This window comes from Clytia hemisphaerica, unplaced genomic scaffold (genome assembly GCF_902728285.1).
Source record: "Clytia hemisphaerica strain Z4C2 unplaced genomic scaffold, Clytia hemisphaerica genome assembly, whole genome shotgun sequence".
Lineage (NCBI taxonomy): Eukaryota > Metazoa > Cnidaria > Hydrozoa > Leptothecata > Clytiidae > Clytia > Clytia hemisphaerica.
The window spans coordinates 76,140-99,184 of NW_027103938.1; the positions used below are offsets into that span (position 1 = coordinate 76,140).

At 35.4% G+C, this 23,045-nt stretch overlaps 4 protein-coding genes across 4 annotated transcripts in view; 2 read left to right on the forward strand and 2 right to left on the reverse strand.

The window, feature by feature from the left end:
- Nucleotides 1-1,858: 1,858 nt before the first annotated feature.
- Nucleotides 1,859-3,500, reverse strand: LOC136809846 (uncharacterized). Its single transcript, XM_067066402.1, has one exon. The coding sequence runs from the start codon at nucleotides 3,474-3,476 to the stop codon at nucleotides 2,124-2,126; it is 1,353 nt and encodes a 450-aa protein (XP_066922503.1). The 5' UTR covers nucleotides 3,477-3,500; the 3' UTR covers nucleotides 1,859-2,123.
- Nucleotides 3,501-7,061: 3,561 nt separating this feature from the next.
- Nucleotides 7,062-12,120, forward strand: LOC136809848 (uncharacterized). Its single transcript, XM_067066403.1, has 6 exons — nucleotides 7,062-8,013; nucleotides 8,611-8,760; nucleotides 9,088-9,204; nucleotides 9,511-9,661; nucleotides 10,249-10,579; nucleotides 11,504-12,120. The coding sequence occupies exons 1-6, from the start codon at nucleotides 7,392-7,394 to the stop codon at nucleotides 11,681-11,683; spliced, it is 1,551 nt and encodes a 516-aa protein (XP_066922504.1). The 5' UTR covers nucleotides 7,062-7,391; the 3' UTR covers nucleotides 11,684-12,120.
- Nucleotides 12,121-12,174: 54 nt separating this feature from the next.
- On the forward strand, nucleotides 12,175-14,764 carry LOC136809849 (uncharacterized). Its single transcript, XM_067066404.1, has 2 exons — nucleotides 12,175-12,506; nucleotides 12,983-14,764. Exons 1-2 carry the CDS (start codon nucleotides 12,416-12,418, stop codon nucleotides 14,371-14,373), a joined length of 1,482 nt encoding a protein of 493 aa, XP_066922505.1. The 5' UTR covers nucleotides 12,175-12,415; the 3' UTR covers nucleotides 14,374-14,764.
- A 46-nt stretch (nucleotides 14,765-14,810) lies between these two features.
- The window catches only part of LOC136809850 (WASH complex subunit 1-like), a 12,489-nt gene continuing 4,254 nt past the window's right edge, over nucleotides 14,811-23,045 (reverse strand). Inside the window, 5 exon segments of the mRNA XM_067066405.1 lie at nucleotides 14,811-15,676; nucleotides 16,025-16,115; nucleotides 16,117-16,303; nucleotides 16,579-16,783; nucleotides 19,907-20,476. Of these exon segments, the coding sequence (XP_066922506.1) occupies nucleotides 15,294-15,676; nucleotides 16,025-16,115; nucleotides 16,117-16,303; nucleotides 16,579-16,783; nucleotides 19,907-20,456 (1,416 nt within the window). The 5' untranslated portion in view covers nucleotides 20,457-20,476 and the 3' untranslated portion in view covers nucleotides 14,811-15,293.

The window sequence follows — 23,045 nt, forward strand, 5'->3', positions numbered from 1 at the left end:
TGTCAAATGACGTTTTCTGAACTGTCGTGACGTCATCAAAACTACTTATCATACAAAAGTGACATCTCGACATTAAAAACAAAACGATTTTTTAGTTTTTTTGTACAGTACACGCTTTTCTTTTTATAAGAATATTCAAGATGGCCAAAAAATTAAGAATATGTTAAGAATAAAACCATCATGGGATTTGGCAAAAACACTTAAGAATGCCATTTTTGGATCACTATCAGCTGTAAATTTCTAATTATATCTCTGTGGGGCTTAATACTTTCATATAAATTCCATTTTATGCTTCACATGTGTATTACATGTTAAATTTAGGTTGGATTTCGATCATAACCTCAGAATACCGTAAGAATATCTCAGAATGATTTTCTCCAAAAAAGTTAAGAATATACATGATGAAATTCGAAAAAAACCATTCTTTTAAAAAAGCGTGTACTGCTAGTCCAACCAAAATTTTAGTCACTTTATTAATTATATATGTAGAAGTTTGTTAGCTTATTTTAACCCGTATTCACAAGGCTAGGACACACGGCCTGTGGCAGTAAAGCGTTTTCGGCGCTTTAAAGATCTTTTATATTTATGGATTTTAAGTTTGCCTTGGAATAATGTTAGTTATTCAGTCACAACTTACCATCAGATTTATCCTAGTGACTGAGTCAAAGTAGCTTAGATTTCTAGGCTAGAAGTTTGTCAACAAAACTATCGAATACATCCCTGTCTCAGTGACCCGGTGGCGTTTCAAAATCCACCGGGTTGGTTTTGAAAACAGTAAAATTTCACCGGGTGACAACTTCCTCGATTTTCACCGGGGCAGGGACAAAGCTTTCACTTTTAAGCATCTGAGAGTGTGGTTTGATTTTCTATTTAATTTCAAGCTAAAGAATGGCGTTTTCCAGTATCTGCTTACATTCTCAGTTCTAAAAGAAAAAGTGGGCATATATCGGGAAGAAGAGCATAGGCTAATCCAGTGATTGGGAAGACACGGATCTGACCGGTCACTGATACAGGGGTGTATGAATTTCCGCATTCAAATTAAAACCTATCGCCTCTTTGAAATTAGAGATGACAAAATCGTTTCCCTTCCTAGCTTCAAGGCCGAGTTCGGACAACACAAGCCTCTTCGCGTCCAAAACTCAAGAACAGTTTAAGGACAAACTGATTTTAGAAATGACAAAAATAATTTTGAGCCTGTACCAAATAAAATATGATCGAAGGCTAGGGAGGATTCTCCTATATAGGGTATTAGTTATTTTCTGAATTAGTTAAGCGGCCGTGCGATTTTCATACAATCGCTGGATTAATGGTAACATTTACCGCCAGAATACAAAAAGGTGCGAAAAAGGTAAAAAGCGCAAATCTCATTTTTGCTTCTTTACCCCAGAAAGGGTTGAAGATTTCATTGAGTTTGAAGCCCCGAAGGGGCTAGAATTGAAACTTTAACCTTTCTCAAGCAAGAAAAAGTGAAGGCTCTAGATTTGCCCCGCACTGAGAAATCTTGTATAAAACCACACGGATCATTTGATCTGGATTTGAATTAAGTAGCTTCATTTCCCATGTCAGGACATTCGGACCTAGAGAGTTTGAAATGGAAGATTCATCTCTAACCGTCGACTATATCTTAGCTATAGCCTCTGCACATTCAAAACTTTAAGCACAATAAACTTATGAGCACATTAACAACACTTTAGGAAATTCAAATTTTCATTATATGAATTAAAATTCGGAATCAAGGCTTTGCCTTAGTTGCCTTAAAAGCATTTTACCAGGTCATTAAGTGTATGCAGGCATTAAATACGCAATATCAGAATGACACAGCATAACGTTAATTCAACATATTTCTATTAAAATATGGAGGTGGAATTCACAATTTGTAGTAACGAAAATGTTCAAATTGTGTCATTGATATCAATTAAGTGAGATCAAGCATGGAGGAGTTGTTTTCTGGCGATATACATTTTCAGAAAATAGGACCAGACATGGAGGTTGTTTCAAATGTCTTACTGAATCTATTTAGCGAACATCTTAACGTCGTGATATGTTAAAATATGTAAGAAGGGTTACTTTTAAGTGGAACGAACAAGGGGCCACCTGTCACACATCATAAAATCTCCATCGCATTACATCCTGTTCTCATTGAAGTCAACAACAGCCATGCACACTTCATTCTCCTCTCCACTTCCTCTTTCTTGTCTTCGATGTCGAACATAACTATATATCCCTCCGATCAACATGAAACCTATCATGACCAAAACCATGTACAAATGCTCCAGTGTGAACATTTCCCCAAACTTATGCACGATCAGAACCTCTAGATAAATATTAGACGCATACCTAGCATGGATTTCCAACTTATAAATATAATTGAGTGCATAGTTATCACATTTGGCTCGGATTTGATCGATTTCTGATTCACTTTGATTGACAGGTGAATCTCGTTCACCAATCAGAAACACGTTGATGGGTAGGGTGTATTTAGCGACCGCCCGCAATTTTCGACGATGTAAATCGGTATGCGCGTATGCTGCAATATCAATGGGCATTAATCCAGCGAAAATTTCATCATCATACTGTACTGACGTCAGCAAATCGTCATATGTCTTAAAAAGATGATTCCGCGTTGAAAAAGTCTTATTCCCAAACTGCGCTTCATACGAATCTTGCAACACAGCAACATCCTTTTGGTAGATAGTAAATAGCGTATCATCGAACACGTGACTTGTGATCATTCCCATGAGAATAGAAAACACCATCAACGCGTAATACATCCACACCACAGCAAACAAGCGTCCGACACGTGACTTTGGGATGACGTCACCATAACCAACTGTTGTCATAGTAACGAAAGCCCACCAAATACTTTGGATGATTCCCTGACAAAAGGAGAGTTCTTCATCTCTTGATTTTTCCAAAAGCCAAAACAAAAGACCAGCCATGAAACAGGTAGAGACGAAGAAAGCATACATAGAACTCATCTCTACAAGAGCACTCGACACCTTACTGCTCAAATACAAACGATTCTCATTCACAATAATCGCTAATTCATCCATTTGTAAAATCTGATTTGGTACTAGACCTTTTTCGGACAGAGTTTCAGAAATTTCGTCTTTGACAGTTGCTCTGGTCAAAATGGGCCCCCAAAATTTCCCTGCAGTTGAAGTCTCATTGACCATATGTTCTACAACAGCTTCCTCGTCCGGCATTCTCGTATACCGGGCAAACTGTTGTCCGGTAGTTGCGTTTTCACCAAGACATTGTGATTGCAATTCTGTAAAAATCTCCGGAATAATACCAACTGCTTGTCCAGTATTTTTGTCTTGGTAGATAAGCGGTGGTATGTTCCAGTACATGATACTGTAGACTGGTTCTTTAAGAATATTGGGAGGAGTTTGCATCGAGGTTACTGTTCTTGTCACGTTAGCATACACCATTGAAATAGAACAACTGAGTAAAAAACATACAATCCGCTTCATTTTTGCAATAAATTTTATATTTTGAATTCTGAAACAAGAAATTGAATTGAATTTTATATCATTATCATCATTTAAAGTTTGAACGTGAAAAAATGGAAAGTAATTGTTATAACTTACGAGTTTTACATTTAGTGTTATTTACTCGACTCGACTCTCAGTTCTAATCTATTTTAATTCGATTTCACTTTCATTCAAGTTAACCAGCATTGAATCGCCTCAAATGTCTAGCATTACTGACAGATACAAACATTTGAATCTTGATAAACTCAGACCCAATCTCCTGTGTGTAAAAGGTTGATAGATGTATTATGAAAATGCTTCATTAATACATACAAGGAACTTTTCACCCATAGTCGCGCGGTCAGGCGCGTGCACTTTATCATTTAATCTACCACCCTAAACTCGATCTTATCCTTTTTTTACACTTCTTTCTATTGTCTTCAGGTGCGGAAAAAAAGACTGGAACGGTTTTAGGGTGGTAAAACAGATAAATGCCCTCGCAGCAATTGGCGGCTACGGTCGAAAAGGTGTATTCCTTAACCGAAAGGGTTTATGCCAATCAAATGAATTCTGACCAGCTAAAACCTTCCTGCAAACAAAAACCAACTAACTACTCCTTGTACGGGTAGAAAGTAACAGATTTGAGGACACATACATACTTCATCTGGGAGAACGTTTAACTTTGAGATTGTTTTGAATATGAAAAGCTTTGTATTAAAAGGGAAATGGAGACAGAAGATGAAGATTCAAAGAAAATGAGATTGGAAAGTTGACCAATTTAGCTATTGAGAGAATAAAATAGCCTCATAATGAGATCGAAAAATTCGATAAATTCATCATCATGAGATGGACTTTTCTCTCTCTCTCTCTCTCTCTCTCTCTCTCTCTCTCTCTCTCTCTGAAGGATGAAATAAACCAAGTGATTTCGATCAAAACATGAAAAAGATATCGATCTCTTATCTCATCTTCTTCAAACAAATCGGATTTAGAAATTTTCAGTTTCATATAAATTTCTCCTCTACAATTTATCAAGCCAATTTAGTCAAATTCAAATTTGTGGAACAAAATTTTCAACGAATCTTTAATTTTTTAGAATCCAATTTGCTGTGATAATAAAATACATAGTCCCATGGGAGACAATAAAATGAATTAAAAACTTGTTAAGAAACCGTTATTTATCCCCCTTGCATGTTGTGATAACATTAATAAAGAAAATAAGAAGTAAATCAATCAATAATTTACGAACCCGGCTTGAACCTTACGGTAAATTACTGTAAAATTGACTTTCAGAAATGAAATCTATGAGCGGAAAAACCTACATTGTTTGCTTTAAAATATATTTCTATTTCTATTTGAACAGCCTTTTTATTTACGAGTTTTTAAGCCGAAATAATCGATTAAACTTAAGGTAATTCGAACTGAAAGGTCACCTGATGGTTTTTCTTTTAATTTAACTGTGAAATAGGGATGGGCTAAAACAAAAGCTTGATGATGGAAAAGTTTCAGTAAAATGTTATTCGAGTAGATTATGAAGTTCTTGATCGTTTTTTTCATGTTACATTGGAGCGACAGAGGTTTGTTTGATTTTCAGAAAGAAGCAGAACCAGAAGTTAAAGAATGAAGTTTGTAGCAGCCCTGTACTTTACACCACTTCTATTGCTCAAACAAAACAAACCTACGGCAGCCGATCAAGCTCCAATCATCCAATTTTTCTATTGGAACGTAGATCCATTCTTCTCGCTCAACGTCAAACGCGGAAAAGTGATTATAAAAGGTACCATAGCAGATAGTTTCAAATTGGCAGCTCTACATTGCCGGCGACCGAGTTACAATACGGCAAACAATTGTAGTAGTAGAGGGAAGCATACTTCAAGTCTACATCAAAACATCAGTACAAATTCTCAGGATTTAAGAACAAGAAAATTTATCGAATACATCAAAGTGGGTATCGGACATCAAAGATTTCACGATGTTGTCTTTGCTCCTGATCGACTGAGCAAACTACAACAGCCAGTACCACAGTACCGAATCGATTGTGATCGACCATTGCTGCAAATATGGGGAGTTCTTTTCATGGATAAATCAGATGAATGGATTGATTTGCAGTTGAAAAATTTAACGACATTCAGGTACACCACAAGTGAAAAGTTGGCTCTTTTAATGCCACGAAAATCTATTCTAGCTGTCACCAAAATATTACACGGCATCTCAAATTGTGCTGAACCGATATTTCTTTCAGTAATTTTCGCATTGATTTTTGGTTCCTTAATCTGGTTTTCTGAACACCAACAAAACGATGACATAAGTGAAAATTTTGCAAGTGGTATACAAGATGCAGTTTGGTGTTGTTTTGTTACCATGACGACTATTGGTTATGGTGATGTTTACCCGAAAACGTTTATCGGGAAACTGATTATGTGGGTTTGGATTACGATCGGGTTACTGTTAATCGCCGTGATGTGTGGCAATGTTTATATGTCAGTGGATAGTCCACCAGAAATTTTCGAAAAACGGATTGCAGTCCAGCCAAACACTACAGCTGAGAGGTATGCAAGAGATTACCTAGGTGCAACGGTTATTCATGCAGGAACGTATAGGAAATTATTTAAAAAGGTGGAAAATTCTGAGGCGGATGCAGCGTTGATGAACAGCGATGTGTATTCAGTCTATCAGAGATTTATGGGGAAACAGATTGCCAAAGAACAACCCTTACACGTTGTTAAAGAGTACGAAGTTGAGCAGCCTATCCTAATGGCGTTTCAAAACGAGGCTACAATGTCACGTGACGCTAAAGAGTTGTTTGAGTGCATGACTATAAAGAATAAGGAATTGATTTTCGATATCCCTGTTTTACAACATCCGACACAGTGTCGCGTTGAGACGGTTTACAGTAGCAAGTTGTCCGTACACTCATTCTTATTGCTGTTTCTGGCAACACTGGCTTTGCTGGCTGTCTGTGTGGCGTATGGTTTTTGTTTGGACAAGATTCAAATCAGACGGTGTGTCCAAGAGTAGATCATTGATATTTTAAGAAACGACGACAAAGATAAATGTTTGGGGTAAAATGCTGTAGTTTGGAGGCTCAAAACAACTTTAGCAATGTAGGCCCTAAAAAGAGAAGGGATTAACGGAATTATACCGCTCAAGAACGACAATAATACTGAACGAGCAAGAGAACAACTTTTTTTTAAATTTAACTTTTATACTGATTAAATTTGTTTTAAACTGCCTCTGAGAACACTAGGATTTCTATTTTTTTACATCTGCTTTTTTTAACAAAGAACCTGTGCTCTTTATTTACTGCTTCAAAACCACTGCAATTTCTGTGGATTTTGCTGAATCTTAAAAAATGAAATCCAATCCTTAAAACCTGGCTTAAACATTGTTGTTTTTTCTCTAGAATTTTTATCATTATGTAAATGTATACAGTGCTGTAGATTCTCTTTATATTTTAAAAACAAAGATACACCTTTCCATAAATTGCGTCACAAGCAACGCTTACCTCGTTTTCAAAATATTGCTATGGTAATTGATTCCCGGATGAGTCCGTAAAAAGTTTATTTGAAAAAGTAACACTTGAAAACTTGAGACCTTGCACTCAAAATAATTTATGAAAACGCCTATTTAAAGCTAACATTTTGATTTCACACCCCTTGCTCGATTTTCTATGAAGAAGGAATTAATATATAAACTTAACTTTTTTGGATTATTTATATAATATAGCGGCGACAAAATCAAGGCAATCAAATAAATTATCGTTACGCTTGAGTGGTTCAAGAAAGAAATATTTTATCTTCAGCATACAGCTGATTGAGATAAATTTATTTAATGGTCGTTCGCAGAAACAAGGTTTAACGAATTGAGAGTAGTTTGGAAAGGTGGTTTCTACGAACTGATTTAAAAGAAAATGTTTTCATGAGTCTTCGAATATTTCATTTGAAATGGACAGAATGTATAAAAATGAAGAATTTCATACTGAAATTAATCTTATTAAGTGTACATTGTATATTAGATGCTTTTATTTATGGACAAAGTATGGCTTTTAACGAACAACAAAATCTGAGTTTTGGTGAGCTTGACACACCGCTAATGTCATTAAAGGAACAGCAAAACGAAAATGACGATTTCTTAGTACAGATGTGTCGTGAGCGAATTTATCGCTTGGATTATAAGAAGATGTTAGAACAATGTTCAAAAAGTTTGAAATTTGGGACTCATATTTATGATGAAAATTTAAGAACATGTCCTGGCTTTACGAAAATTATTGATAGGAAAATCAGAGAAACGGGCGAATATAGTTCTTTCAAAATCAAAACATTTGATAATAACAATATGCCGAAAACTTTTGGTGGAGATTCGTTTCGGGTTTTCGTAAACGGGACATCTTCGCTAGAAGCGTTCGTTTACGATCTCGGTGGAGGTCTTTACGAGAGCACCTTTTTGATTTTGGACCCTGGTGTGTATGAAATAAAAGTAATCATGGAGGGGTCTATTTGTAGTAGTTATGTCGACCCTCCAGATGATTGGTTTAGAAAAGGTAACCACGTGGCTGTTTTATTTTCTGGGAATCTATCTTTAGCGTTCAGTCTACTACTAATTCGTGATATGCGCCACTGGAGAGTCGTCTGAGAACTTTTAAAATCTTCCACCTAATACGTCACTTAAAAACAATAGAAAAAGTGTATTTGGGTGGAACAAAAAAAGAAAAGTTGCATAAGTTCGTACAGCCATTGCAGTGGTGCATACCATGAATTAGTTCCGTCAATGTAAAACGCCAAAGTGAGAAGACTTTCGAAGCAAAGCACTGTATCCAGTGGCAAATCTCTGGAGAGAGGTGATTCAAATTTATAAAGAAATGAAGATGAAGAATAAACATACAGTGATTTCTCTCGCTAATTCAAACTTTTATTATTCGAATCTTTCAATAATTCGAACTAATTTTCAAAAAACTTCGTAAAATACTCTAACAACTATCAACCTCGTCCCCGTGTATTAACGGCAGAGAATACCCTCGTGTGGGCTGATACGAGGTATTATCTCACGCTATCAGTGGCGAAAAAATGCTGATAATACGCAGGGAACAATTATCAGACAGAGGAGCAAAAAAGTTTACAATAACTAAATTTGATTTCAGGCGATTTCAACGGACATTTCCAAGACGTTTGGTCATGGAAGAACACTGTGAAAGCCAAAGAATGGCGTTACCTTCTAAGTGAAATGATATGGAAAGAAGTGGCCACTTTTAACATTGAAGTGAAACCAGGGAACAAGCATAGAATACAAGGTAGTAAGAGTCTAACTCTGGCCAGAAGTTTAAGGTTAGTTTTAACTTTTCTGGTGCCAGATAAATGATATGCTCCGTCCATATTCACTCGGTCACCTCAACAAAAAACACTTTCGTCGATATTCTGGGGTCCTATCCGGCAATCAACCAGTAAAAAACGCCTTAACAGTTAACAGGTAGGTATAGCAGAGCATAAAAGGTATAAACTCTTTTAAAAGAATAACTCGAGTGAGGGAAATCCTAAATCTATCTTGATTGTCTTCAAATATACTCATCTCAAAATATTGAACATAAAGATGGATTTAAAATATGTTGCTTTTTTCCTAGATAATCTAGAGAAGATAAAAGATTGGCAAAACCTCTGTATGCTGGATATGAAATGTAAATTTCTTGATGATGGTTTCGGAAGATGGAAAGAAAAGGAATGGTTTCCTTTTGTCAGTGGTAAGAGATTGTCTTTCGTGGGTTGCAAGATAAGAAATCAAAATTTTCACTTTAAGGTTCGGGATTTCCCCCTTTTTTGAGACTTTTAAAGGAAACGAAAACCATGAAAAGTCTATAAATCCCTCTAAGGTTGGGAAATTTTGCAAAAGTCATGCTTAGCGGTAGATAAATTGACCTGTTTAATTTTGGTTTCTCCTTCACATCAAACAAAACTTTGCAACCAAAACTTATGCGGCTTTATTCTAGAGTATGTTCTCCATGGTTTTTCCTTAACTGCCGTAAATTCATCATTCCTTGTCCATTTAGATATCAATACTTTTGGAGATGAGCGTTTGAAATTCAGACCGAGAGAAAAAGAGGGGGTGTTGTGGATATATGGAGATTGTTATGCTTTTCATCTGTTCGAACAAGTTTGGAATACAACATTATGTAACCAGCAATTCGCAACATGTAAAAAGTAATTTGCAGAACAATTTTTTAGATTTTAAATTTCCCTCTGATCCATCCAAGCAGTCAATATTCGTCAACTTTTTGAATTGCGTGAACATTAGGATTGACAGATCTCTGTTATATATTATATCATGGACTAAGTATTATGGCATTTTTTCAATACTAGGCACAATAACCAAATCCCCCTCTCCTACGATCAAAGTTTACAGAAAAAAAAGGTTTGCTTGGTCAGTACATATCTTGCCTCTACAGCTTTGTCTGGGCTGCGGGGGAGAGGTCCAATTTCATTAAACTGTTTGACACATTAAACAAAATAAGTTTTTAGCTGAAACCTCATACACGGGCGATGACAGAGAAAATGTTGTCTATGGTCCTTGACAAAACGTCAGATAGGAATTTTAACAAGGAAATGTACCCTACATATATACCAGAAGAATATAATTATAAGCTTCTTAGATTGACTACTTTTTTTAAAACAAGAACACAATTTTCATTGAGACTATAAAAGTGGCAAAGTGAATGGATTAAAATTTTCTGGTGGAACTGAAAAAAGAGCTTTGTGATTTATTTTAATTCATTATCTTCCGTTCATAGAACATACAACTGGGTGTATCCACGAAAACATGTAAACCCCCGCAAAGATTGGACAATACATTTGAACAGACATCACGACTTGGACATACCATGGCTTGTCAACTATTTCAAATCTGTCATCACCAGAAAAGAACTCAAAGAGACAGACAGTGGAATGCTTCTCAATCTCGGTCTGCATTTTGTACGAACATCCTCATTTGAACAATACAAGACTTTGATAGACAGTTTTATAAAAGTTATTCGGGCATCAAAAACAGACGTAGTTTGGAGAAGCACCACTTCAATTTACAAACGAGAAGATAAAACTCATAAAAGATTTCAAACCAATCAAGTAGGTGCTGTAATCGGATCTCTTGATGGCCCTTTCTACGGTCCTAATTGATTTAACGCATACAGTTGATTCTCTCCCGGGGGGGAGGGGTACTTGGTCAAAATGGGTGTCAGGTATGTGCGAACCATAAGTGTCCCTTTTTTAACTCGTAGCAAGTATTACCTAAACCACATTCCAGCTGTAAGAGGATCACAGCCTTAGCTGGAATTATAGAAAGAGTCGACTGATAGAGGTTCGAATTAGGAGAATTGACTGTACTCTCATTATCCAATTTTGAGTTAAACTTAGAGAGAGAGTTTGTATGAAAAGTGTACGTGTTTTAATTTAACACCGATTTGTTAGAACCCCAAAAATATAAGTCAAGTAAGTAAGTCTGCGACCGCAGTCGGAGGCGACCCGAAGGCTCCTCTTTCGATAGCTATCTACCCGAAGGTAGGGGAGGGCGCCACTCTTTCTCCCTGGATTTCTCCACTTACCCTTGATCCTTCTCTTAGTTGCTGAGCATCAAGCAGAGAGACATCAAGTACCATTTTGGGAATCTTTGGTATGACCCGGCTGGGGGTTGAACCCACAACCTTGCGAACCGTAGCCGGATGCTCTACCACTGTACTACGGCCGCTATATAAGTCAAAATTCAAGACTTAAGGGCTCTGACCATAGTCAATTTTCAATATTTGCCACGTACAAAATATGAATTTCTACTTGATGTAGCACACAAAACTGTGGCATGTTATACATTCTCTGTTAGGCCAATTATCCTTGAGTCTGAAAATTTAAGAATAAAAATGAAAATTTGATGAAGTAGAAAATGAAGAATTTTGCGTAGAAGAGATCATATAATCCAAAATTTGCAACAACAGAGTATTTAAGGGCCAAGAGTTTTTATATTTTCCTTACATTTTTACCAAAAACTTTTCTTTTCAGCGCGCCTTATTATTCAACGCGTACGCAATGTCAGCTATGTGTAAAGCGGGCATCCCGATCATAGACGTGTACCCGATCACCGCAGCGTATCCCAAAAAACCGAAAGACGGAATACATTTTTCGATGGCTCTTTTAAAACCTATGGTAGAAGTTTTAAAGAAATATTACGAATTTTTATAATGTCATGTACTTTTGTAGAATATTCGAAATTGGTGATTATTTGTAAGTAACTTTTTTTAGATTTCAGTAAATACAAAACCTTTAATCAAATATAAACAACAAGAAACATAAAGACAGACAGACAGACAGACAGACAGACAGATCAACGAACGAAAAAAAGTTAGAAAAATAGGCTACGTCATATCTTCCTTCGTTTCGAGCCCAGAGCTGTCTATTGTGTACTATTGTGTAGACTACGAGAAAACGATTTTTAAACAAACAATCCAAAAAAACTTTTAAAATTCTTGGAAAACTTGTCTATCAATGGAATTTTTGACGATGAAGGGGGTATAATTTGAACATATTCAAACTTTATAAATATATTTCAACACATACTTGACTACCTATCAATTGTCAGGGTATAAAATTACAATCGAAATCCTTTGTGGTTAAAGTTAAAAAATGATATGAAAATTCTTGTCTTTACTCGACTGGAAGACCTTGGATTGTAAAGTATTCTTTTTGTTGTCGTTTCCTAGAAGGTCGACTGTGTAGTGGTGAGCTGACGATTATGCAATAAATTGATCAAATATTTGATTTTATTTGGAAATCTTATTTGAAAAAAAAGTTGCTTAGTCGAACCAATGCTTTGCAGTATTCATAGAAAATTCGTTAGATTTTTGCAGATTTTTGCAAATTTTTGGAAAAGGCAGAACAGTTAACACTATCTGTGGATGTCAACAATGGAAGACGATGAAGGTTGTGGTTATAAACAAAATTAACCACTGGTTCTTCTGGATGACTTTGATATCCCTCTCCAAATACGTTGGTATCCCAAGCATAGGTAAGTTCATTTTTAAAACAGCGAATATTCGATATTGTTAGCTTCATGTATTCAAATCAAATTTCCTTTTCAAAATGTTTACAAAATACGAAGTAGGAGTACAAAGTCGGTTATCAAAATGGTTGGTTGAAAATAAAATTCGGCTCGCAAACTGATTATATGTAACTGAAGTTATTAGAAATTTGTCTTATACTGCCGTGCCAATTCGATCTTATTTCAAGTACTAACCAACATTGTGTGGATAAAGGGCTTTTAAAGTATGAAAATACAGTGGAGTCTCCATAACTCGAACACGCACGGGGAACACACAACTTTTTTCGATTTGAGGAAAATTCCGATTTATGGAGATTGGTTTATATAGCATTGTTAACTGAGGGAACCAGAAAACTTGTTCGAGTTAAGGAGACATTCGAGTTAAAGATGTTCGAGTTATGAAGGCCTCCACTGTATATTGCCTTAATTTAACTTTCTTATAGTATGTCCTTATAAAGACTTCAAAGATATCTATAAAATGGATCGAGAGATATCTGAACGAATCAAAGAATTCGAATACAGTTTAAAGAATAAAGACGTTATGCAACGGAAATTCGAACTCAAAATGGCTGGCAGCATATCTGAAGGAGGTTTCTCTGCACGTTTTTTCAAGGCTACCAAACAAAAAGCTCTCGAGTTGGATATAGAATTTATTTTCGTTCAAATTTCAAAACCCAGCAAATCATGTGTCCAAGAGATCAGTGAAAAGCCTGGTTTTGTGCGAATCAAGCTTAGTGGAGATTGCCAGAATTTAACAGTTCCGGATAAAAGCAAAACCAAGGACCATTTAAAAGAGGTTAAACTTTCAGAAGATGGTTATATCAAAACCTTCTCCCTCAAAGAAAATTGGCTTGATAGTATATTTCATTTTAGCACCAAGCGACTTAAAAAATCAAAAAAAGGCATACAATGGTTAATAGCGTTTATTTTGAATGTTCCACTCTCAAAAATTACAATCAGTAATCCATTTCGGAAGATTTCAAAAGCTGTTTGTGAGGTAGCATATGATGTAGAGTATGCAAATCAAAAGTGGACTTTATCCTCTGATGTTTCAATCATAATGCGAGTTGACTGGAAGCCGAGATATCTGTTGGAATGGGAGAAACAAAAACGAAACTGGCCTTCAAATGTACCAGCCTATTTGGTAAAGGAGGAGAGTTTCATCATAGCCAAACCTTCGTCCGCCGATCGAGATAACGTGGATACAACTGAATTCAGGTATTCATTCGGACATGTGGAGAGAAAGCTTGTCTCCTTACAGACACCTACTCAAAGAATAGTCTACATGATTTTCAAATCTATTTTCTACAAACATATTGTGCCATTGGATAGTGAAAAAATTAGCTCATTTCTTGCAAAGTCGGTAATGTTCGACACATGTGAGAATATACCATCTGATGATAAAAGTTTTTGGAGTTCCGATGTTGAAAATATTCGAAGAGTTGTACTCTACTTGTTAGACAAACTTCAAGAAGGGTGCATCAAAGGTTTTTCACCCTACTTATTTATCCCAGGAATCAACATCCTAGAAAATTACGATGTAGATTTACTGAGTAAAATGATTGATCAAATAGAATATTTGAAGGAAAACTTTGACGAGATATTGTTAAACACTGCACGAGAGCGTAAAGAGTTGATAGTGTTATTGAAAAATGCTCGAAATGCTTTAGCTCATGTCAAAGAGAAAATAAACTTTATCTTCTCAACGAACGAATTGAATTTAGAGAGATTATTGCGTCCTGGAATAATAACATTCCGCGAAGATTTCATATTTGAAAGTAAGGACGAATCAGACAATATGGTTCTTGACGACGATGGTTTTTCTTTTGTCTAAGAAATTTCAATGTTTTTTCCATCATACATTAAATGTTGTATGGTAGAATGGATCTTAAATAAATTGATGTCCATTATAAAGCATCGATAATTGTGTTCCAATTGAACAGGCACTACCATACTTATTTATTATATAATCCCCTGGAATTTTGGCAGTGGCACGGCTGCTCTTATTTAAACATGATTTTTAGGCTTATGTTCATAAAGTATTTTCAACGCATATTTAAAATTACCATTTTTTTACCATTTTTGAAATCTGAGTCCTAAGACTCAGACTGTTCTTTTTAGTTGTTCAATGGCTTTCCAAATAAAAGCGTGTAGATGAGTTACTAAACTATACAGGTTTGATCGAAAAGAAGGGTTCGAAAAAGAAATCGAAAAGTTGGGTTCGAAAAAGAAATCGAAAAAAAGATCGTAAGGGCTTGGAAAAGGTGATCATTAAGTCTAAGATTTGGTATTATTTAAATTTATAGGATTTTAAGATGATTAAACTGTACAATTATTTTTTATAAAAATTACAAAATTATCGAATATATTTCTAAGACTCTAAATGGATTACGATTAATGAAGGTAGTCTGATTATTGGATTAAAATCATCAAGTATTAGTGTTTGGTTGAAGTTATATTCTGCGTAGTGCAATAGAGATAAAAATTACGTTTTACCAATTCAGAATCTAACGAGAAACCCACTTTTAACGCTCTAAGGAATATTATACTGAGACTGGGCCCTATCGTAAAAAAATAATAAAAATTCGAACGAAGAATGGGTCAAGGACGATTGTTCTATTCAATCGTTAGATACCAACCTTTTTTCAGGTGAAACAAGATGTAATCTTTTAAATGTCTCATTTGATAAGAAAAGCCGATCAAATCGTTTAGAAAAAAAATAGATAAAAGAGCTAAATAGTTACTTGTTAGAGATTAGTCCCAGTCCCCGCTGTCTTGTGATTCTGACCGATCTTTCGAGGGCGGTGGTATCATGGAAGAAATTTTATCCATTGGTGACATTGGGGCGGGGTCAGCGTTCGAACGCTCTTCACGCCCTTCTTTTTTTGAACCCGAGATTCCTTTACGACGCATGGTTAATTTGCTGAAGAGATCAGACATCAAATCACCTCCGCCCCCGCCAGAACTAGTTGCAGCTTTTTCTTGTTTTCTCTCCTTTTTGCGTTCTTTTGCATTTTTTAATTTCGCACCCTTCTTTCCACCCGCGCCACGGATGGCGGCCATGAGACCAGCCCGCCCATCATCTTCAGTCACTTCATCCGGAACATCGGACGGTTTTCCCTCCGGTTTGCTACCACCTGAAAAGAAGGAAAATCACACGTTTAATCTACCAAGAAGAACCAGTTACACTGTTAACTTGAAGAAAGATTTCCTTATGATCATGGCATAATATCCTCGTATATACTGAAAAAATTGTCTTGAGTTTTATTGAGTATTTTGTTTATCCAAATATCAGTAAAAAATAAGACAACAAGACAAACAAGTCATTTTGTGAGCAAATGTAGAAATCTCGACATTGAAAAAAGAGGTTTGACCTGACCCAACAAGCAGTATTCAAACAGGTCCGAAGGAGCACAAGATTCATAAAAAATCTCAAATCCTTAAAAGCCGTTTAAACATTCAAAGTATTCAAAATCATTTCATACCTTCTTCGTCTGGCATTGGTGGTGGGGGAGGAGGTGGAGGCATGGCTGTCTCTGTCGGTGGTGGGGGTGGAGGCGGTGGAGGTGGTGGTGGTGGGGGCTCCTGCAGCTGGGGGTGGGGGTGGTGGAGGTGGTGGGGCTGAGGAGTCTCCTCCGGGTGGCGGTGGCGGTGGAGGTGCGGTGGAGGAAGGGTCGGGTAAGGAGGGTACATCTTCACCGATGGTTGGTAAATCGGGAATGTTCATGGGTAATGAAGGAGCGATTGACATGCCACTGTCACCACTGTTAATAAAAGAGAAAGACAATGATGTTGGAATCAAAGAATATGTCACTCAATTAACATCTGTCCAGTATTGTTCATTATTGCCAACGAAATTAATGTTAAATTATAAGCAGACGTCGAGCAGCTCGAGCAAATCCATCACCTTATTTTGACACGAGTGAAAAAAACTCAAAAAGTAATGAGGCTACTAAGTAAAGACAGCAGTGTTACCATTATGACGAGTTCCAAAGTTTTCTTCTTTATTTCAAATTGGGATTGCTTTTATTGAAATTACCTGAACGCAATATCATCAACAACGCCAGGCAGATCCGGCAAGTCATTTGGGACGTCGATTTCAGGAACATTTCCAAGGCCAGGCATGTAGAAATAATTATCTGCAGTACCACGTTCCAGTTCTTCCCTGTTGGTAATGGTGGTGGGTGCTGCCCCGATATCTTCCTCTTCCTCCTCCATGTTCGCTCGCGTCTTCGTGACTGCCCCTATTTAGTGTCAGAATAGAAGTAGGTTAAGGGAATTTAAATCAAGGAGCATTCTTTTGTCAAAACATTTATCCTTCTTCCAATTTTCTACTTTTCCTTCTTTCAATTTTCAATTTTCAATTTTCAATATTCCAAATTTTCTGAAATCTTTTGAAATCTTTGCTTTAAAAAAGATCTTCAAATTGATTGAAATATACAAGAACCAAGAACGCATATAATAAATACATCATCAAAAAGCATGCATGCATGTTCCGTTCAATCAATTTTTGACGACATTTTTGGTCAAAAAATTGAATTTCGATGATAATATTCAATTTTCAATTTTCGAGTTAAAAAATTGGAAATTGAATTTTGATTGAAAGTTTCAATTTTATTTTCATTTTTGCCAGAAATGAACTGAAATTTCCAGTTTCATCTTTGATTTTCTAATATAAACTTCTTGCATTGAAAATTGAAAATAATATTTTCAAATACTGAAATTGTGTCGTGAAAAATTGAATTTGACAAACCAAACCAATTTGTAAAAAAAAACGTCTCGGATAAAAAAATTGAAAGTTGAAAATGATTTACAACCAGTTACAAAGAAGACAAAGGAAACAATAGCTTTATTCAGTCTCTTCTTTGTTAGTCTAATTTTTCTCTACATCAAGGAGTTAGGTCATTTGAAACTTTCTGATTACTCAGTACGTCAAAGGTCCCTTAATTGACAGGTAGTTGTGCCACTGAGGCTGAAGAAATTTCATTCCTAACACAGTCCTGTGTATCCTAAAGACTTAATCAAGTACTTTCTAAGTAATTACAAGTTTTTTTAATAAGAACCAGTAAGTATAATTTGGCTCAGGCTGGGCTGTTCTTAATTTTTTGAATTTTACAGGCTTAAATGAGGCCCCCCCCCCCCAGTCGACCGTCAATTCAGGTATTCACGCGCAAATTTTTTTGCCAATTCACGTATTCACGCGCGAAAAAAACCATTTTCACGTTCACGCGCTGATTTTGCTTTTAATTATTTTGTTAAACGATTGTGACCTTATTGGGCTAAATTTTACCTTTTTATGACCAACATAAAGTTTTCTGCAGTTTTTTGACCTTATTCTCGACAGCGTCTACCTTTTAAGACCTCTTACAATTATTGGAGGTTTCATAGGGCAATGTTTAAGGTCTGTCTATCACGTCTATCACGCCAAAGTTACAAAAAAGTACCTCTCTGGCGTACGGTGGTATAAACCTTGCCTGAATTTGCTTTTTAAGGGAGGTAAGGTGCAAAGTTAAGCCTTAGCTTTAAGGTTTCCCCCCAAATTTTCTTCCTCGCAGGCCCTAAATATGTTTTATTTTGAGAATAAATTTAAATCGAGGTTTGGCCCAAATTCATGGTCTGGAAAATCGGGAGCTTGAAAGAGGTGGTACAACCAGAGGACGCAAATTCCAAAGTTTGACCCCCTGTCTCTCATTGAAGAAAAGCTGTGGAAAGGAAAAAGCGAGCGAAGCGAGCGCGAAAATTTTTTGACAACTTTCACTCTTTCATTGCTGAGAAAACGGCCTTAACACACTATTGTTACCCTAATATGCCTTGTTTGGTCATACAATTCATTCAGAATCTTTGATTATTTTCAACACTGACCATTTACTGGTACAAATCTGGTACGGCGAGTGACGTACCTACCTTACACGGTGCGGCGTCGCAAGAGTTTTTTTTCTGAATGTTCGATGATGCAATCATATAAAATGTTTTAGAACTATCTACCTACTTTTGTAAATTATCGAATAATCAAATACCCTTCACTGTCTCCAAGTTCATGCGGTATCATTATGTGTACTGCATTTAGTAACAATATATAAGCGATTACAGAAAGACGACCATCATTAGCGCCGACGAAGATAATTTTCTCATTTAGACTTTTTTGTTTTGGCTCAAAACACTTTCGCTGGATGCAATATTTGCATCACAAAATGCGCCCTTAGAAAAATAAGGAGAAAATATTTGTTTCTGTTTCAATTTTTGATTATTTTGAATAACTTTACAATGGCAATAGGTCAATATGATATCAAGGATTATGCGAGCGAAGCGAGCAAGAAAATTTTACATATTTAGGTTTATTCAGTTTTGTTTTAGACAATAATTTGCTTTTCACGTTCACGCTCAAAATCTCGATTCACGAATTCACGCTGGTAAAATCTTATTTTCACGTTCACGCGGATATCTCAATTCACGTATTCACGCGTTGAAAAAGTCCAATTCACGTATTCACGACAGAAAAAAGGGTCATTCACGCGTCACGCCAGCCCCTGGGGGAGCCCCTTAAATGTTCTTACGATATTTTTTACTTGAGAACTTAAAATAGATTTAAAATCAGTACTTTTTTAGAAATCTGAGGCTCAGATTGTTCGTAATTTGTTCTTAGGTCTTGGCTTAAATTTCAGCCTCGTTTTCTTGTAAAATTGTTCTTATAAAAAAGGGCGTTGCTCAATAAAAAAGGCACACTGCAGGACTATGTTTGCAGACAAAGACCAAAAAGTATCCGAAGAGTGTATATTACGTAAAGGAAGTTTTTCCACGTGAAATTTATGTCATAGTGTATTTACCCAGAAGGAAATTACACTGCAAAAGACCTGGGAACTAGACATCAACAAACAATAAAACATTCTACTTTTTTGTTCTTTTTTGGTACACCGATGAAACACTGCTTGTTTTCAGAATCTGATTTCATGGAAAAGCAAACGTGATAAAATTAGTTTTGTTTTGTCAATTCAATTTTTCATTACACAATTTTCAGTATTTGAAAATATTATTTTCAATTTCCAATGCAAGAAGTTTATATTAGAAAATCAAAAATGATGCTGGAAATTTCAGTTCATTTCTGGCAATAAACAAAACAAAAATTGAAATTTGCAATCAAAATTCAATTTTCCATTTTTTAACTCGAAAATTGAAAATTGAATATTGCCATCGAAATTCAATTTTTTGACCAAAAATGTCGTCAAAAATTGAATGAACGAAACATGCACACACGAAAAAGTCATACTCAAGTTATAATTTACTACTTCAGTTCGCTCTCTCCTCCCTTTAATGATATGATGGTAAGAAAAATTACTTTGAAAGTATATACATATAGAAAAAGCACTAACCTGCAAGAGGATCCATGATGACATATTTCTTGTATGGATTTTCCGCCGTATTGAATAACAAGAGAGAACTCACTGTATCAATTGTTTTGGGTAATTTACCAAGCCCTTCTCCTTTCTTTTCCCCATCCTCTTTTTTATTCTGTTTAATATTGACACTGTAAAATTGCAATTTGTCCTTGATTGAATTAGTATCTGCACTTTTGTGTTTGCTAGAAATCTCTAGTTGTGATCTTTGTATTTCTTTTAGATTGTTTTCAATATCAAAGATTGATTTGTAAACTTCAGACACCTCCTCGGCTGGGTATTTGGAGCTTGAAAACACACGTATGGCCTTCTTCGAGCCTTTCAAGGCATTAATTTTGGCTTGAGCTGAATCAGTTCTTTTATTGACCATATCCAAACGTTGTTGACACTCAGTTACTCTTGTGGTAATCCTGTTAAAAATGTCTTCAGTCACATTTTCCAGGTATTCCAATGTATCAGCAATTTGTAAGACAAATTCTTCTTGACGCAAATCATGAGAAATGATAGGTACATCGTACGGTTGCATCTTTTGAAGTTACTTTTTTTCTGAAAAGATACAATTTTGGTAATATTATTTCAAAATTTCAAAGTTAAAAGGATAATCAGATAGTTCGAGATATTTACAAGCTGTAAAGGCTGTAAGCAAAAACTCCAAATCTTTTTTGTATGTTTTCCATAGTCGAGATGTTCTTGACTTGTAACAAGGAATCGGTATTTTTAACATAAGAACGATTTTGGGTTTTTTCCTTAGGACTACAAGGACATGCTTTTAAATTTTTCCTAATGCAGGTCATATCTTAAAAAATACCAGTAAATACTATATTTTAAAATTTCACATTAAAATTATTCATAATATCTTTGCACTAGAGTTAGCTTAAAAATAAAGAGTATTTTTCGTCACTTTTTGTCCTTCATACTCGCTTGTCGTTTAAAATCGAGTTATAAGTGTATCGTCGGAGACTTCAACTATAAAGATATCAATTGGAAAAATTGGTCAACTCCTCACGATGACATGAAGGAAGACGAACAATTTCTCGAAGCTTTAAGAGACTCCTTCTTTTACCAACACGTCAATGAACCAACGAGAGCTAGAGGTACCGATACGCCATCACTTATTGACCTGATTCTGACAAATTAGCCAGGTTAGCAACATATCCTTTCTTTCACCACTTCATAAAAGTGATCACAGTGTTCTATCATTTACGTTCGAATGTTACCTTGAAACAGAATGCATTATTGAAAACTATAACTACAATAAGGCAAATTTTGAAGCAATGAAAGGACATCTTGAGAACTCTGACCGGGTTACAGGTTTCCATCAAAAAGCAGGAAATGCAAACGTAAATGATTGCTGGAAGATGTTGCGAGATAAATTATTCGAGCTTACAATCGGTACGAAGGGGAAACATGCCTACGGAAGAGAACAGTTTCAAAAATTCAGTACTGAGTGTGTGACATTTTTGAAGACCTTTACATTATATCTTATAGAAGCAGGGTACCTTATGCTTAGTAGCTATAATTTGGATATAGTTAAGCCAGATATTTTCGTTAAATAATGCTTTAAATTTTACCTTTACTGACTTATTATATCTCAAGTTATAGCCAGAATCAAAATGTGACAAAAAGTGACATACTTTACTACTACTAAGAGTTTTCAATATTAATGGAAACCTGCTGAGGTCTGAAACCTGTAATTCGATAATTAGGTAAAGAGTAATACCTTATCCTTATCTTAAGTGACTTTTAAATGACATACTAAACTGTACTAAAAGGTAAAATGTGACAAAAAGTGACTTACTTACTACAGAAGCTCGAAAAAGGCACAAAAATATCCTAGGGGTAAAATATATATTTTTCTACATAACAATGGCCAGCAATGGCAATGAACATTAACTTAGTGTGTTTTAGGCACAATATAAAGGGTTTCAAGTGACAAAAAGTGACTTACTTTATTTACTTTAGTCCAAAAAGATATCTTTCTGGTTGAATTTTACATTTTTCGTTTTCATATTACAAAAACTTTTGTTATAGTAAGTCAGATTTTGTCACATATAAGTTAATAGTAATTTACTACAATATTTTCACCTTATTTGTTTTAATCATATTTCATGATTATTGTTAGGGTATTTTGACAGGGGAAATGAAATCTTGAATTTTTCCATCAAAGTTTGTATAAAGTAAAGTAAGTCGTATACAGGTCACATTTACACACTCGAGTCACATTTTTAGTCCTCTATTTAGTTCGTAACAATTTTAAAGAGTTCTGATTTAAAGAAAATAAGCCTTTTGTAAGTTTGGAGCTGAGATTTCCCCAATTTTATCACCCAAAAAGTAAGTCATTTTTTAGCACTTTTAACCAAAGCGGGTCCTTTAACACTGGTGTTTCAGAAGTATTCAAACATGGATTTGTGTGAAAATTTCTTGAAAGTTTTGTGATAAATTGTGACACTACTTAAAGATAAGAGTAATCATTTAGTAAGTATTTTATTGTCACAAATATGACTAATAAAATTATTTTTTAAAAACCGAAAATTTCCTAAAATTTCAAAGCTTTTGATAAATTTTCACTAGATTTTATTAAATTTTTTAAAATATTTTTGCCCTTTTTTTGTGTTCTAAAAAATGTCACACAATTTTTGAAACTGATCAAAAAAGGGAAGTTTTGCAATAGATCAAGATATTCAACAAAGCTTAAAAGGAAAACGTCGCCTTCATCGCAAATGGATAAAATCAATAGGTACAACTTCGGAACAGAGAAATAGAGCTATTTACGCTACTCGAGAAAAAAGGTTACAGGAAAGATCAACGAAAGAAGAAGACTAGAAGAACGATGTGGTCATAAATCATCACTTCGTTTAACGATGGGTAAGTGACAATCCTACAGAATCAGTTTTGCAGTGTTTTACGAATGAACCTGCTGGATCACTAAAATGAGTTTCCATCACGAACAGACACAAATGTAGCATTCGATCTAACAATCGACATGGTCAAAAGCAACTAAAGGTTTGAATCCTATAAATTGCTAGACCTATGATTCACCCAGTCATGCTGAAAAAGCTGGCCTTTTATAGCCGGTCTTTTTACATACTATATGGCCAAGTCCTTTGCAGAAAGT

What these genes read in the sequence shown, in the direction of transcription:
- LOC136809848 (XM_067066403.1), top strand. Translation starts at nt 7,392, where the DNA reads ATGAGTCTTCGAATATTTCATTTGAAATGGACAGAATGTATAAAAATG. An exon ending in GAACAAGCATAGAATACAAG is followed by an intron (nt 8,761 to 9,087) that starts GTAGTAAGAGTC and finishes CTTTTTTCCTAG; the next exon opens with ATAATCTAGAGAAGATAAAA. An exon ending in AAAGATTTCAAACCAATCAA is followed by an intron (nt 10,580 to 11,503) that starts GTAGGTGCTGTA and finishes TTTTCTTTTCAG; the next exon opens with CGCGCCTTATTATTCAACGC.
- LOC136809849 (XM_067066404.1), top strand. Translation starts at nt 12,416, where the DNA reads ATGAAGGTTGTGGTTATAAACAAAATTAACCACTGGTTCTTCTGGATG. An exon ending in CGTTGGTATCCCAAGCATAG is followed by an intron (nt 12,507 to 12,982) that starts GTAAGTTCATTT and finishes ACTTTCTTATAG; the next exon opens with TATGTCCTTATAAAGACTTC.
- LOC136809846 (XM_067066402.1), bottom strand. Translation starts at nt 3,476, where the DNA reads ATGAAGCGGATTGTATGTTTTTTACTCAGTTGTTCTATTTCAATGGTG.